This window comes from Neodiprion pinetum, chromosome 1 (assembly GCF_021155775.2).
Source record: "Neodiprion pinetum isolate iyNeoPine1 chromosome 1, iyNeoPine1.2, whole genome shotgun sequence".
NCBI classification, from domain to species: Eukaryota; Metazoa; Arthropoda; class Insecta; order Hymenoptera; family Diprionidae; genus Neodiprion; species Neodiprion pinetum.
Window position 1 is genome coordinate 20223244 of NC_060232.1, and position 15236 is coordinate 20238479.

Genomic DNA, 15236 nt, shown 5'->3' on the forward strand with positions numbered 1-15236 from the left:
ACTAATGTTAGAAGGGAAGAGCAAATACTGTTACATTATAGATTCTACAACATAGACCAGGGGTGGAGAGTTAATAAAGTAACAAATATAAATGCTGTTAAACATATATATATATGTATAGTAGTGAACGATTATTCAGCGAAATTTTTGTCCATTACAAACTAATGACTATTCGTTCATTTAGGAAAATATTCTGGATATTTGAATATTATCGTACATTTGCGTACGATAATGTATCGCTACCGTACATCATACGTTGGTATGAAATTAGCGTACGATTGCTAACCTGCCACGGCATAAGAATAAGAGGTGGTCCGACTCACGGTCTTACATACAGGTCTTGCAACGAACGTGGTGGGGGGTGGTCAGTTCACGTCCGAAACAAAAGTACAACTTATGGCCACAAAAGCGGCGCTACGAGTTATTCATAAGCTTATTATTATTATTTGGCGGAACTCTACCAATCTTTTTGATACTCATTCCCAGATAACCTTACGTTGCAATGGTTGTACACTAGGACCTCGATAATTGCAACTGCATGGGACCGGAAACGCGTCACACTTGCAGAAATCGAAGGTGTGCAAGCCCCGCCCATGCTTACAATGCGCACATAGTCGCTAACAGTGTCGTGCTAAGTTCGGGTGTCCCGATTAGCGCCTTCTTGCATGTGTATATATATATATAGGAAAATATTAGCGAAAATTGGTGCGATGAAATTGCACCTTTGCAAATTGCATCTTCGCCCTTCGAAAAAACCGAAAATAACAACGAGTTCTACATACATATAACCTCTGAGGAGCCCCGGAATGCGCCCTTATTTTAAAAATCGTGTTACTCTCCCACGCGCCATACTGATCGATATGGGTCGCATAGTGGGGATTGTTGCAGTTATCGCAGTTGCAATTATTGAGGTCCTAGTGTAATGTCACTCATATGTTATGAATAACGGACAGCGCCGCGTAGTGGCCGGTAGTGGCAAAAAAAATTTGGACAATAACGCGGCTAGCCCTACCACTCAAATTTCAGTTCGTTGCAAGACCTGTATGTAAGACCGTGGTCCGACTGCTCTATACTTCCTGTGTTGAGCTCTGTGATTATTATGTCTTAGTACGACGGAAATCCGCCAGGGACCTCATGCGTCGGTGAGGATGAGGTAAACAATACTGGCGACGATCCAGCAGACAGTATTCACGAAAGTTTGACGTTTGAACGTGGAAAATCAAATCTGCTGCTGAAGATCACATGAATACATTAATATTTAACAAAATAAAATAATTGTATGATGAATGTATGTGACTATAGCGACAATATATTAGTGAAAATGAAATGCACGATGAATCGAAAGACCAAAGATTAAATAAAATTTAATCGCTATGCTTTCTTGATAAAGAGAAAACGGTAATCATACTGAATCAATCATGCAAAGGATGCACAATTTTTTTGAAATTGATGTGCTCAACTTCAAGCAGCGGTTGCGCAGCCCTTTTTTTTTTTCCCTCCCTTACCTCCAATTGTTTATATTATGATGTATGTACTTCATTTCAATTTCCAAAATGTCACCTCTTCTCTACAAACAATTCTCGAAGACACTGCTGTCTAAATCAGTCTCCCCCCAATGAAGTTATGGAAAAAAATATAGCATAGCCATTGGATTGGTCGTTAAAATAAGCTTTGACGAATTTTCGATGTGAATCGGTTTTGCCATTACATTTAAAAATGTATTTGAAGGCCATTGAAATGTTCTAACTGTCAGTGAAAGTCAAATTCCAGTTTACATTTGAGTTGCGTTATTCTACAAAATGATACAAGCTGATTGCTACTACTTATTCTAATTACTGCACTCTACCATATTGTCTCGAGATTACTCTAATTTAGGGATGTGGTTATGAAACGTAGAGTCATGAACTCTCACAAGTAGACACTCTAATTAAATATGGCATTAAAATTTAAAATCTAAAATGTGTCATCAAGTTTTCTATCAAATTCTCAACTCTACATATTTTGCTTTATGCATAATACGCAATGCCTTTTAGCTATCCCTATTACGAGTCTGTCAAATGAAAAATAAATAAAGAAATGTGCAGTTTGATCGATTCACGAAAAATAATGTGAAGGAGATATGACACCTGTAGGAAGTAGAAGATAAATGTAACTTGTTTATATTTCAACTATTACGAACTACATATACTGACGTGACAATAATACCCACAAGATACCTATAAGTATATCCTTTAATCCGTTATTTCGTTTCAACTTCATTCATTTTTATAGTGAGACAAAAGGCTGGTAATTGGAGAAATCAACCTAGCAACACATCACCCCAGTTATATATTATTAAGTTCCACATAAGATTGATTAGACCAAACATAAAATTTGTATGAGATTGTTTTGTATGGTATTTTGATAATAGGTTAGTTTTAGATGGAGCTGGAGAATGTCTTACCTGTGCAATGGCGAAAACGTTGCAGTTCAGCCACCAGAAATCTGGATATGCTATCAAGCCTTTCTACATTTATAATAAGTTGAAGCGTAAGTACAATTCAAATGCGATACATTTAATCGGTCTAATAAGCCTTATCTACCATTTGAATAATCACAATCCAATCTCACTTAAGCGGAACACTTGATGCAATTGCTAAGTCTGGTATTTTTTACTAGAACTAAATGCGCATCAGACTACTTGTTTCGGGCCTTAAAAATCACGAACAACCATCTCAAAACTGAAAGAATGTTTTTGGTAATGCATGTTTCGATCTTTGATAGGTTCCAAACTACCCGCTCTCTTTCTTTTGAGCAAGATGTCGAGCTGTCACATTAATTTTTTTAGGATTCGTAGGATCCATGTAAAGATTGCTTAGAATTGCTTTTATTTTTTCATGGCTTCGAAGCTGAGAAAAAAAACTGAAAGCCGTATTTTGTCCTTTCTCTAGCAATGTTTGTGTTATTTCCATCAAATCAAGTATTCATAACTTCTCTCGATTTTTCGTCGTGTTCCCAGGATTTATCTGAAAAATGCCTAGCAACGGTAATTTTTTTCACGACCCTATGTCTCGGAGAAAAAATTTGTGAATCTCTCAAAAATTTTTGAGATGGTTGTTCGTGGTTTCTAAGTCCCGAAAATAAGTAGTCTAATGCGCGTTTAGTTCTATTTAAAAATACCAAACTTGGCGATTTCACCAGCCGCTTCCATTAAACATCTCTGTTCGGTTCATCAAAGTCATAATGAATATAAGATAACTTACAATTAGTGCTCAGTTTATGTCATTTTTGTACTATTGTTTTTCCTCCAGATTATTCAATTGTTAGATGCCTGGGCCAATGTTGAGTCAAACTCAAGTGTGCTTGCACGTGTGAATTACTTTAAATGTTTTTCAAAAACATATTCATTAGACTAATGAAGTCTATTGATGCATGTAGTAACACAAACTCAACTACATTTGTAAAAAAGTATCTATGAAATGTTTAATCAAGAGTAACGAAGAAGGGCTGCTGGTGAAGGCATTTTTTTATGTCATGAGTCGCAGTTTGGGTCTTTATACATCAAGCATGTATCCCTATTGGAACAAAGTCGAATGATGATTGCGTAATAGAATATTGATTCTCCAGGAAGCATGATGATTTTCTGTGAAAAAATTCATATTTCTGTAAGCTCTGCTTATTGCTTAAGATTTTTCTTGACTTACATTGAATAGGTAGTTGAACACAACTGTTTTTGATATCTAATATTGGATCTTTTGGGACTTGAACTCCGGATGCATAATTAATTAAATAAAACAAATAAAATAAGCAATTATTTGCCTTATACTTTTCAACTGTTGCAATAGTCTAAAGTCATTAAATTTCTAGTTGATGTGGATGGTCGTTCTGTTTTATCAATAAAATTACTATTATATAGGTCACCACCACATAATTTCAAATGTTTTAAATGAATTCTTTATTGGGTTTGATAAGTTTGGTTTTAATTTAGAATTTAGTGAATTGATGTCATTTGGTAGTTAAGCATCTCGACAATAGTGGCAACTCTCATGATCCAGATGAGGTTGAAGTTCGTAATGTTAATGTGACAATGTCACGTAAGGAAGAATCGTTATATCGCAATGTTAGGATTGATTGGAACTTCGTGAAGCATAATGAAACAGAACATACTTATATACTGCAAACTTAACTCCTTCAAAACCCAATCTATGTTTGTAAAATAGTTATTTTTTTTTATTCATGTTATATGACGTTAACGTTACTAACTTCACCATGACTGACTTAAACTAACGTTCTCCAAAACTTTAAAGTCTTCCTCTTATATTTGCCCAAATATTATAAATTCCTCAGAGCCCTGACAGTGAGATTAGTGTAATTACAGTTTTACTTTCAACAAAATCCAAAAAATTGAAAATCTAATAAGTAAAAGTCACTTGGTGAGTGTAGCTGTTTTAATAAACTTACCTACTAGTAAGGATTATTGTTTAGCGAGTAAAACTATTTAGTCGATCATTCTTTCTAACACCCAATCAATATTATTTTTCTAATATCACATCTTCATTACAGTTATTTGCAGAACGATGGTGCCTGGGCAACAAGAAGATGCTCACGAATTCTTACGCTATCTGTTGGAAGGCATGGAGAGGGCATATTTGTCCAGGCATAGAGCATCCAAGTTGGACAATTATTCTAAAGAAACGACACCTGTAAATCAGATATTCGGCGGGTATATACGCACTGAAGTTAAATGCCTGCAGTGCCGTCATATATCTACTACGTTCCAACATTTCCAGGTAATGATCATTCAATAATTTTATTGGTGGTACTGGCTTCTAGAAACAGTCCAATGAGGGTTATTTTTGTCTTAAGAGTAATCGTTGTTTTGACACTAGAGTTTAGGCACACCCAGGTACCACACGCAGTTAAACCTTGAGATCAAGTCCGAGGTCTTGAATCTTTTTAGTATTGTTTGGGTACTGATTCTAACTAACTCGATCGGTGTTTAATTTATTTTATTATTCAATACTGTAGCGTATTATTTCTTTCTGCACTGAAGGTAGCTCTATATCTCTTTGAATTACGAAGTTAGAGATGTAATTTAGTACAACAAGTACGGCTCTTAACGCTTCAGTTTGAAATCTTTGAAGGATTTCGATATTAGGGGTATAGGCAGAACTGTATAGTTGGATGCAATATGGCCATATAGGTTTAAGTTTAAGTCTTGTATATTAGCAGCGTGTTTTATAGCATGTCACATTTTTGACTGATCAGTTAGCCAACTTGTCTTGAATTCTGTTTCAAGCTGTTTTCTCTGAAGAGAGATTATATGCTTACACCACGTTTATCTTTTGGTGAGGTAAATCTCTTAGTAATTGATTTTTTTGAAATGTGGTAGCTGATAGCTATGCTGATTGTTATTGATAGGTTTATTTTTGCCGGGATGAACAAAAAGTCTACGCAACGTGATGCTAAAAGCTCAAAAAAAAAAATATCGAAGGAATGACAATCGGGGTGCCCATTTTGATCAATTCGTTTGCATGTTACGAGGATAACAGAGATACAAGAAAAGGTTGTTTATTTTAGACAGGGATATACGTATAATTACATTGAATAATATTCCTTTATGTTAATGTACCTCAGAGATATCAAGGCATTTTGACGATGATACGACACAAAGTCTATTAAAGTCTAAGTACATAGGCAAAAAAAAGTAGTCATCAAAACCATAGACCGTTTACAAGCTGAGAAAAAACAAGATCATGCAATTTGTTATTTGTGTAATTATTCATTTTTTGTCAACACCCCTCAGACTTACACTAATTGAAATAAGCTGAATGTTTTCTTGTTGCATTAATGTTATGAATGTATGTGTACCCAAGATTGCGTATAATTAGGGGTCCTTATGAACTATATCCACACAATGTCCTGGTATGTGTCAGTATGTAGCTCATATCATACTAAACCAGCGGAAGTCGAGAGGTCTCGTCTATAACAGTGCCACTAAATATTTGATTTTTGGGAACCATATTTTCATCGGATATCCGTTAGACATTTCTCTCCTCTGTAGTACTCCATTGTTATATAGGCATTAATTTTACTGAAAAAGAAATTGTTATCGCGATTTTTCACCTGATTTCGAATCACCCTTTAAACTTTTGGGATTCATAATGGTAGAAAATAATTCAGAAAGTTCCGAATTTTGTTGAACTTGATTTTTGGAATTTGTTGGGATAGTTGATTTAGCATCTAAGATTGATATTATAAAATTTCGAGTAGTAGGCTAAATGTCCAAGTCCGGTAATTTGATAGAGAAATTTTGGGCATAACTTGAAAACTTCTGGAAAAGTTTGATGGCCTGTGATGGCTTGTCTGTTGATGAAGTTTACCAAAATCAGTGAGCAGCTTTCTTAACCTATACAAAGTATCCAGAACTTTGATAAAAAGTAATGGCCTGTTTGAAACGGTTAGACACTGTTACTTTAGTGCAAACATCTTGAAAATACTAGGTTTTTTTTTTAGTTTAACCCTTTCAGTCATATATTTTTCAACTCAATATTTTGGCCTGAATTTGACAATTTCTGAATTCAATATGGTGGATCCAATCTGGCTGATGTAAACTCACAAAAACTATGAAAATGCAATGATTCTAGCTGAAATTTGTTCCTCGAGGGATTTTTGGGTTATATGAAGTAACAAAGATTATTTGAAGCTGTAAATAAAGTGTAATAAGGTTAAGACATGGAATTTTTTGTGGTGGGACGCTAAGCATCCCACTGTGACTGAAAACGTTAATAGACAAATTTTTTAGTATTTCATACAGAAAATTTGAAACATACTGAGAAATTTTAAATTTAAAAGTCTCAAGTCTCAAGTTTCCATTACAGTCAGGTTCGAATCCAATTTCTCCAGTATCGATTATCATATTCCCTTGTGGGAACATCATAATGGGTGGGGGCTAAAATTTTTAAGTAAACAGGTTCCTGCTTCCATAATTAATCGTCTGTTGTTTTGCTTGATCTATGTTTTTGTGACTCATTAGGATCTCCTGGTGGATATTCGAAAAGCGAGTACTTTGGATGAGGCACTCTCGAGTTACTTCAGTCGGGAGCAGCTTGACAATAATGATTACAAATGCGAGGCTTGCAAACGACGTGTACCAGCAACAAAGCAGTTCACACTTGAACGTCCCCCAAAAGTCCTATGTGTCCAGCTAAAACGGTTCAGTGTTTTGGGTGGAAAAATTTCCAGGCACATCGGTTTCAAACAGATTGTCGACATGGGCCCTTATCTACGGCGGGAGCCAGGAGAGTCGCTGCGTACGTTAACGTACAAGCTTACCTCTATCGTCACTCATATGGGACCTTCTGTCAACTGTGGCCATTACACCGCCGTTGCCCAAGTTTCTACTGGACAATATTACACGTTCGATGATTCATGTGTAAGTTTTTATTACCTGAACTTTATAACATTACTGTTCCTTACACTATGGCCAATGATATGACTATCACATAGAAGATATTGAATACTCTAAATACTCACAAGGTGATTGTAACGCTGCAATCTAGTCAAAATATGTTATATTCGTGAGATTATTTTTTTTATGGTAAACAAGAAAGTGGAAATTGCTGTATTTCCATAATGCTGGTGTCCTCTGGATTAGGCATGGGCTTTGACAGAATCAAATAGACCTTGATTTGATATCGTATTGACTACTTGGAATCCTTTTAATATTTAAAAAATATTATCTCAATAAAAATTCATTTAATTCGATTGGGCTTTTGGTATTCATAAGTAGGTGTATCGAGGCACAGTTAGAAATTTTCTGAATGCAAATTTATGCACGCAGTGTTTATTATAGTCGTTATCAATTGTATCTGTTGCTGACATGATTCACAGCGACACCAACATTCCTCAAAGTCAGACGATCTAAGACATAAAATTCGAAAGAATTTTTAAAACGTGGTATATAGGTAATAAATAAAACTTAATGTTATAGTAGATGTTTTATTCTTCGCGAAAATTGCGACCGTTCAGAGTTGCATTTTTATATTGCGCATGTTTTTTTTTTTACTTTGTTTACAAAATGTCCTAAAAATTGGCTTAAAGTTTTGTTATATTGAAACAATAATTTATATCGATTATTAAAATCTTGCTTGCATATGTTGTAGACATAATTGAGAAAAAAACGTAGTTCACTTTTTCATGTTCCTATTTTTCTGATACAGCAGATTTGAAGCAAAAATTACGGATGGAGTTGAAATTTTAGAACGGTCAAAAAATAGAATGGCCGGAATATCGACTTGTCAAAGATGCCAAACTCTATTTCATAGAGTTTCAAAATGTAAAAATTCGAAATGTAGAAAAGACAAGATATGGCGAGGTCAAAGTCTAGAACTCACAGAATCGTCAGAATGAACAAAAAAATAATTACCCAGAACATAGAATTGGTAGAATTCTGATGATTTTATGTTTTAGCTTGCTATATTTTTGTTCATTCTGACGAATTTCTACTTTTTAAAATTCTATTGAGAACTCTAGCACTCGGATACGCTATCTGGTGGCGATATGCAACATCTGAGCAAGTAGGTCGAATCGCATCAGCTGACTTGGACTATATATTTGTTTACGTGCAAATTTATAAATATCTCGTCATGAAAGTTTCGTTTTATATTATAAAATTACAAAAACAAAATATGTTTTTATAAAAATGCACTTGTCCACATTTGTGTATGTACAGCGTGACCTACTCACTCTAGTGCATATTTTTACCGCTAGGTACAATTTTTTAAGCCACGTCTCTGCCAGAAGATCGCAATAAAGCAGATCTTCTAGAATTGTGATCCCAGTATTTTCTAATCTATTTACATTTTTACCCCGACCTAAAAATTACATCACATTTGTCGTTTAAACTGAAGAATAATAATCTTTCTTCGAATTTTTCGTCCCTATGGTGAAGTGTGACAAATTGTAAAGTTTTTCAAATTTTTATTTCAATAGCCCCCTTTCGAAATATACTTACCAAAAGTTTTTCAAAACATATGTAACCATGATTTATCAGCTTCTACGCCTTTCGCCTAAATCATATTGGTGCAACATAGTACTCTAAACTGAAAGTCAATTCTTCCAAAATTTTATAATTCTCATATATTTAAACAAAATCTCGTAACTCAGAATTTTCTTACAGATAATCACCCCGAAAACGATGATTTCGAGTTGTCAGGGTGTTTCATTATTACAAAATGTGACAATTTTTCACATAAATAGCACGTCAACGGAGATAAACTAATGCAGCTTTTTTGACATCCATATCTTGTTGACAGATTCAAAATTAGTGAACTTGAAAATCTTCTGAAAAAGTTGCAATACAAAGAAACTTGAAACGATATTACTGATAAATCAGACCATTTCACGACAATCTCGCCATTGAAGAACGAAACTACCCAGGTAAATCAAGTGGATTAAAAATAAGTAATAAGTTATTCATTCACTTGTTTGTAATGGTCACGAGCAGAAGCCTTCAGTTGTGGTCAAATAAAATCGAAGTACAGGTGTGAACGTCGGCATAACTCTTAGATTTGATTAAGTATCTAATCAAGTAGTCATGTAAAAGAATTTTCTCAAGTAAAGCTAATTAGTTGTGCCTCAAAATAATCGGACATATGTTGCGGCCACGCAAAGAAACCGTACAATTGATCCTTTCAAAATTTTTAGGGTATTTTACTGGAAATTTAAGCCAACAAAATCTAATTTTTTTGGTATCAAAAAAAAAAAAAGATTATCACAGTAATTATTAATTGAGTTGTTTGTCACGAAGCCGTTTGTGCAATGATTTGGCAGGCAGTCTAGCGCCTGTTGTATTCATCTGAAATCAAATTTCAAAACAATGACTTCTCAAAGAATATACGCATAATTTGAATCAACATTTATAATGATATTGTCTGGCTCGAATTAGGTTCAAATCATGCGTATACTTTTTGAGAAAAGTAATTGTTTTGAATATTTTATTTCAGATGAATAGAACAGGCGTTAGACTGTCTACGAAATCATCGCGGGCACGGTTTCGCGCAATGAAAATCAATTTATATTTACTTTGATAACCTTTTTTTGATACCAACATAATTTGATTTTGTTCATTCACACTTAAAATAAAATACCCTAAAAATTTTGTAAGGATCAATTGTATGGTGCTGAAGAAAAAATTCCTACAAATGAGCTTCTTTTCAGCGCGTCACACGGGTCTCTCCCCTTAATGACATGAAATTTTAAAACCGCGCCAGTAAGATGGTTTTATTTGTTGTTTGTCAGGTGGCATGTAGGCACTCTGCGTCATGCGTATGCGCGGGTGGGAATTTGACCTATCTACAGTTTGTAGTCTGTGAGTTTGAGTTTTGTGTGCCTTATCCAGCGTTATGCTCGAGGTTATTCACTATGCGGTCAACCCTCCGGCTCACTTTCCAAGACTGTAAACTTCGAGATGAAGTAATCTAAATAACAGGCGTCCCTTTTTTTTTTTTTTTTTTGTAATCACGGTAGTAATGAAATTTTCCTCTAGTCATATGTAGTCAAATTATCATATTTAAAAGGGGAAATCTTTTGCAATCATAAAATTTTTGATCTAGTCTGTAGTCTGCAATCACTGTGGCACTTTTTTCCGACTGGCATATCCCTAGAGTATTATTGATCACAAACTGTGGTTGCAGGGTGTCCAGCAACCGGGAATCATATGCAAATCATACCGGAAGTTGTCAGAGCAACCGGGAATTCGCAATGAAATTGCCATTTTTCCATTCACCCGCTAAATAATGAATTTTTAAAAATCAATATTTCGTTGAAATATCACTGCAATTTCAAAATTTTTAAAATACTTAGAAAGTCGAAACATAGACAAGTCCTTATGTAGAAAAGTTAGAGTATAGAGAGCTGTAATATAAAATTGTCACAACGAATAAGAATACATCAGCATTGCGATGGTTCCATGTCATGATTTTCTATACTATATTTACCTTTCGTTTTGCCTTTTCTGTAATTCAGCTAGGTATATTTTGAAATTCTATGAAATACATTTTCGCGCATTTGAAAACTCGATATTGTGACGCTTTTAATTTTTGATTTTTCTGTATTTTTGCCTCCACCCGGATTCATCAGTTCTACACATCATCGAATATGACGGTGTTCAATCGTGATTATATCATCATAATACACAAAAGCCATAGAAATCATTATATACGAATATGCGGGAGTTGTGGAAAGAAATTAGTGGGAATATACGGGAATTATACGGGAATTTTGAATTCTGATATCGCTGGACACCCTGGATTGATTTTGTGGTGTTTTTGGCGAGTTTCATATGATTGCTATGCGGGTGAATCGTAGTAAATATTACAAAAGGCGTACTCCAACTAGGGCATATGGCAAACCCTTTAAGGACAGTAGCATAAATATGTTAAAGCACTGAAGACTTGTGCTATAATTGTAGTCTAAGCAATTCACTAATTACTTGAGCAATATTCCTGCGAATTCAATACTAATTTGTTTCAGTTTTGTTTGATGCTCTTACCAAATTGTTTACTTCCATTCTCAAATGGCTTTTTATGTATATATTCATAAGTTTTTTGAACTAGTCTATCTTGATCTAACTGAACAAAATGTTTTACAGTAACGACTCTAGACTGCATCATCTTGCTTACGTTTTTAAAACCATTTGTCATAAAGGTGGTAATAAGTGATGTATTTACTGCAGTGTATCACAAGTCAACAAATCGATTTTAAATTGGAATTGAAGACTTATAACAGTAATTTAACATGTAACATGTGCGAAATCAAATTTCAGATTGGGAATGATATGTGGCTTACCTTTTTTGTAGGCAGCGCTGGGTAAAATGCATTCAGAAATGCATTTAGAATAGAAAATGGCAAATGCTTATAAAAATCATGTTCAAAGAGAAATGGAAATGCTTTGCGAAATTTGATTTAAAATGAAAAGTATTGCATAGATATTTAATGTGAGTTCCAAAATATCAAATGGTATATAATGTACTGTAAATCATTTTTTTTTTTCCAATAATTGAGGTATACCATCTTTTGCTTGTCATCTTATTTTCTACATGCATTATTACTTTGAGCAGCAAATGTAGTTTATTTGTATTACGTTATGTCGTTGACGTGTCTCCCATTGGACATATTAGCATTCCACTGTATGTGCAAATAATCGTGCAAATGGTGTAAATGGTGGTGGACAAGTATTGTATTTGAAAAACCGTTTTACAATTTTAAAAGACTAGGGTCTTAAAAATTTTTGCTTGATGCAGCTTATCGTTGTACAGTAATTGAAAAAGTATTGTAAACACACCATCAGACTGTTTATTCGTAGAATATCATTTGATATGCTCTGGTCTCTATGGAATGAGAACTTACAAGTAGACATATTTGACATTCGTGTATTCAATAGGTATATTCAAGATATTTATCAAATCACTGCTCTATTCGAGGGAAAGAATTGACGCGTTGCTAACGTTTTTACATTAAAAAAAGATTACGAATTTTTTAATTTGTTTGAATTAGAAAATGCAAAATAGCATTTTACGTTTCAATTTCATATTTAAAATGAAACTGTTTTTCAATATTACCCAGCCCTGCTTGTCGGTAGACGTCATTCAAACTACTTCCAGACTGATCATCGTTTCTAGATATTAAAGATGCATTGAAAATCATTGATAAAAGTTCGAATAGTGCCATTTTCCAGTTTATAATGTAAGATCTTACACAAGCTTTATTGTTGGAACTGCATTTTAGTTGAATCTCTTGATTTTCTAACCGTTCTAGTAAAGTATAACGATTCACACCCCGGCGACAAAGGTGACACGACTAAAAAATTGGCATTTTTCAGTAGAAGCAAATAATTACGAGTAGAAGCCTCGCATTCTTATGGGAGTTACTGTTCTCTGCTCTGTGTCAGCCCATTTTTTAACTGTAGAAAAGTCACTTTTCAATATTATATTATAGATTCGAAAATTGCAAATCCAAACATGGTCCAAACTCAAAAAAGCGAGGCATTTGTTGCTCTGATGCGATATATCATAAAATAAGTGTTTGGTTGAAATATAATTATGATAGTGTTTTTGCACGGTCCGGTTGCAGAAAATCCATCAAGTTAAAACACTAGTGTCGGTATTCAGCCTCAGAAAAAACTCCAACTTCAAGATCAGAAACAATGTTATTATCTAAAATGTTTCCAATTTTTTGGATCCGAAAAAGGGGTAGAGATGATTTATCTCTCTTACATGCTATTAGCTAAAGTTGGAGAAACGTAAACTTACAATCGTTTTTCCTTTCAGTATGGCAACATTTTCCAAAATTACAGAGTTACGTATGTCATGCTTGAGCAAGTTGTGTAAACATGTAACCTGAATGGTATAATACTATTCCTAATTATCATTGTACCGATCTTTGATTCGTTTATTCGTTTCTACATTATGGAACTAACCGGGAAGGGGTGATTAAATGTAGGTATGATTAGAATATCAGTTTGACGTTTATTTTGAGGCGATTGGTTTAAAAGATGGAGTCGAAATATACAGTGTAGAAGATAGATGTGAAGCAACAAAGCGTAAGTGGGTCCAGAAAGCAGACTGCAAAATCAGGGTTCTGGAAATGAGAAGAAAAAGTCAGGTGTGCACAGGATGTGCACGAGATTCTTTAGACTAATGAAATAAAGAGGCTTCCAGATCAGAGAGACAAAAAATGAGTTGTGATTGTGACGAGAGACTGAGCGTGTAGCGCTAAAATTCTTTTTTTATTTCAATACCATAGTTCACGTACTTCAGAATTTTTATTTTGATGTCAATGGCATATAGTATTTTGAACTCGATACACTGTCACTATGATCCATCTAACCCAATATACTATCGATTTTGCCAGAAAAGGCAATAAAACATCTTCAACATGGAACATGAAAACAGCAATTTCTGAAACGACATTTTTAACGCCTAATTTAAACATCGATTGTTCAAACAACTTAAGTTATGAGAAAAGTGGATTTAAATACAGCAATATAGCTCTTTTTTGCATCCTACGTACTGTAATGAAATTACAAACGATTGTAATTTGCAACTTCTAGAATGCGTATGGTGAAACTATTTTTAAAAAATTTCTAAAATATAATTGTTTTTTTCATGGAAAAATTATAAAAAAATATTTAAACTCATTTTTACAACAGATATGAACAATACATAAATCATGTGCAATCTATTTTATGCAGTCGATTAGTTTTTGTTCGGAACACTTTCGTCCATAGATTGTTCTATCGAATCAACTACTTATTGAGAATATCGGGAGTTATCATTTGCTCTGGTACAGGTATCTGTAGAATAGAGCATGGGTACTAAGCCGAACTAAACTAAATTTAACTAAATTAAGCAAATGAGATAGTAAAATCGGAAACATCATCAGTCGTTTTTAAAATATCTATTATTCACTTTTTTCCATCGGCAAAAACAAGTACTGGAAATTGGAATTCCTTATCATTTTCTCATAGCAAATGGAATAGCGGTCTCTTGTGATTTTTTTTTTTTTTTTTTCGTAGCACAGAAAAGTAATTTTTATAATTTTTCAAGGTCACGATATAATAATTGTTGAAATAAATGAAGGCAAGAACCTTTTCATCAACAAAACTCATATTTTCTTTTCACGCGAATAATCCACTATTAATTATTGAATAGTTTCACCAATTCAATAAGTTCTTTTTTTATAGCGCTCAAACAGGCACTACTTATTACACAGAGCACACACTGTGCAATAGCATGTCGATATTTAAAATTTGGGTTATTGTTCAAGTATGGTAATTTATGGCTTCTACCTTTTGCAAAATTCTTTTCTATGCTTCATATTTTTGTATTTCTCTCGACGGAACCGATATATCATTGACAGGCACCGCCTATTGTCAATTCCTTTTTGCATGCAACCAGATGACAATTTTCGCGTGAAAAAATGCCCCCCCTCCCCCCCGGCAGAAGATTTTAATCTCTTGTCTCGAATTCAGGATGGTTATTTTGACATCAATTATTTTATAACGAACATTCTCCGTCATCCATAGTCTAACGATAAATCGTTTGACACACTGATAGTAACATAACAAAACACATAAATTCACGGAATATCGTAATAACCTTCCAATTATAAATATGCGCCTATTTCACTCAAAGTTGATTTGGGATTTTCTTGAGAATCTAATGAGTTAAGTGTACCACTCATCAAATGTAGTG

The 15236-nt window shown here is 34.1% G+C and overlaps 1 protein-coding gene and 1 long non-coding RNA gene across 8 annotated transcripts in view; one reads left to right on the plus strand and one right to left on the minus strand.

The window, feature by feature from the left end:
• Window positions 1–15236, minus strand: part of LOC138190922 (uncharacterized) — a 121651-nt gene that overhangs the window by 70239 nt on the left and 36176 nt on the right. The window lies entirely within an intron of this gene.
• The window catches only part of scny (ubiquitin specific peptidase 36), a 48692-nt gene that overhangs the window by 8839 nt on the left and 24617 nt on the right, over window positions 1–15236 (plus strand). For 5 of the 7 annotated variants that reach the window (XR_006883158.2, XM_046625393.2, XM_046625383.2 and 2 more), the window contains 3 exons: window positions 2416–2529; window positions 4543–4769; window positions 7016–7414. Coding sequence is in view for 6 of the 7 variants with exons in the window: in XM_046625393.2 (XP_046481349.1) it covers window positions 2416–2529; window positions 4543–4769; window positions 7016–7414 (740 nt within the window). In the remaining variant the exon portion in view is untranslated. The remainder of the gene's footprint in view (window positions 1–2415; window positions 2530–4542; window positions 4770–7015; window positions 7415–15236) is intronic. The other 2 variants (XM_046625407.2, XM_069135765.1) reach the window with 2 other exon arrangements.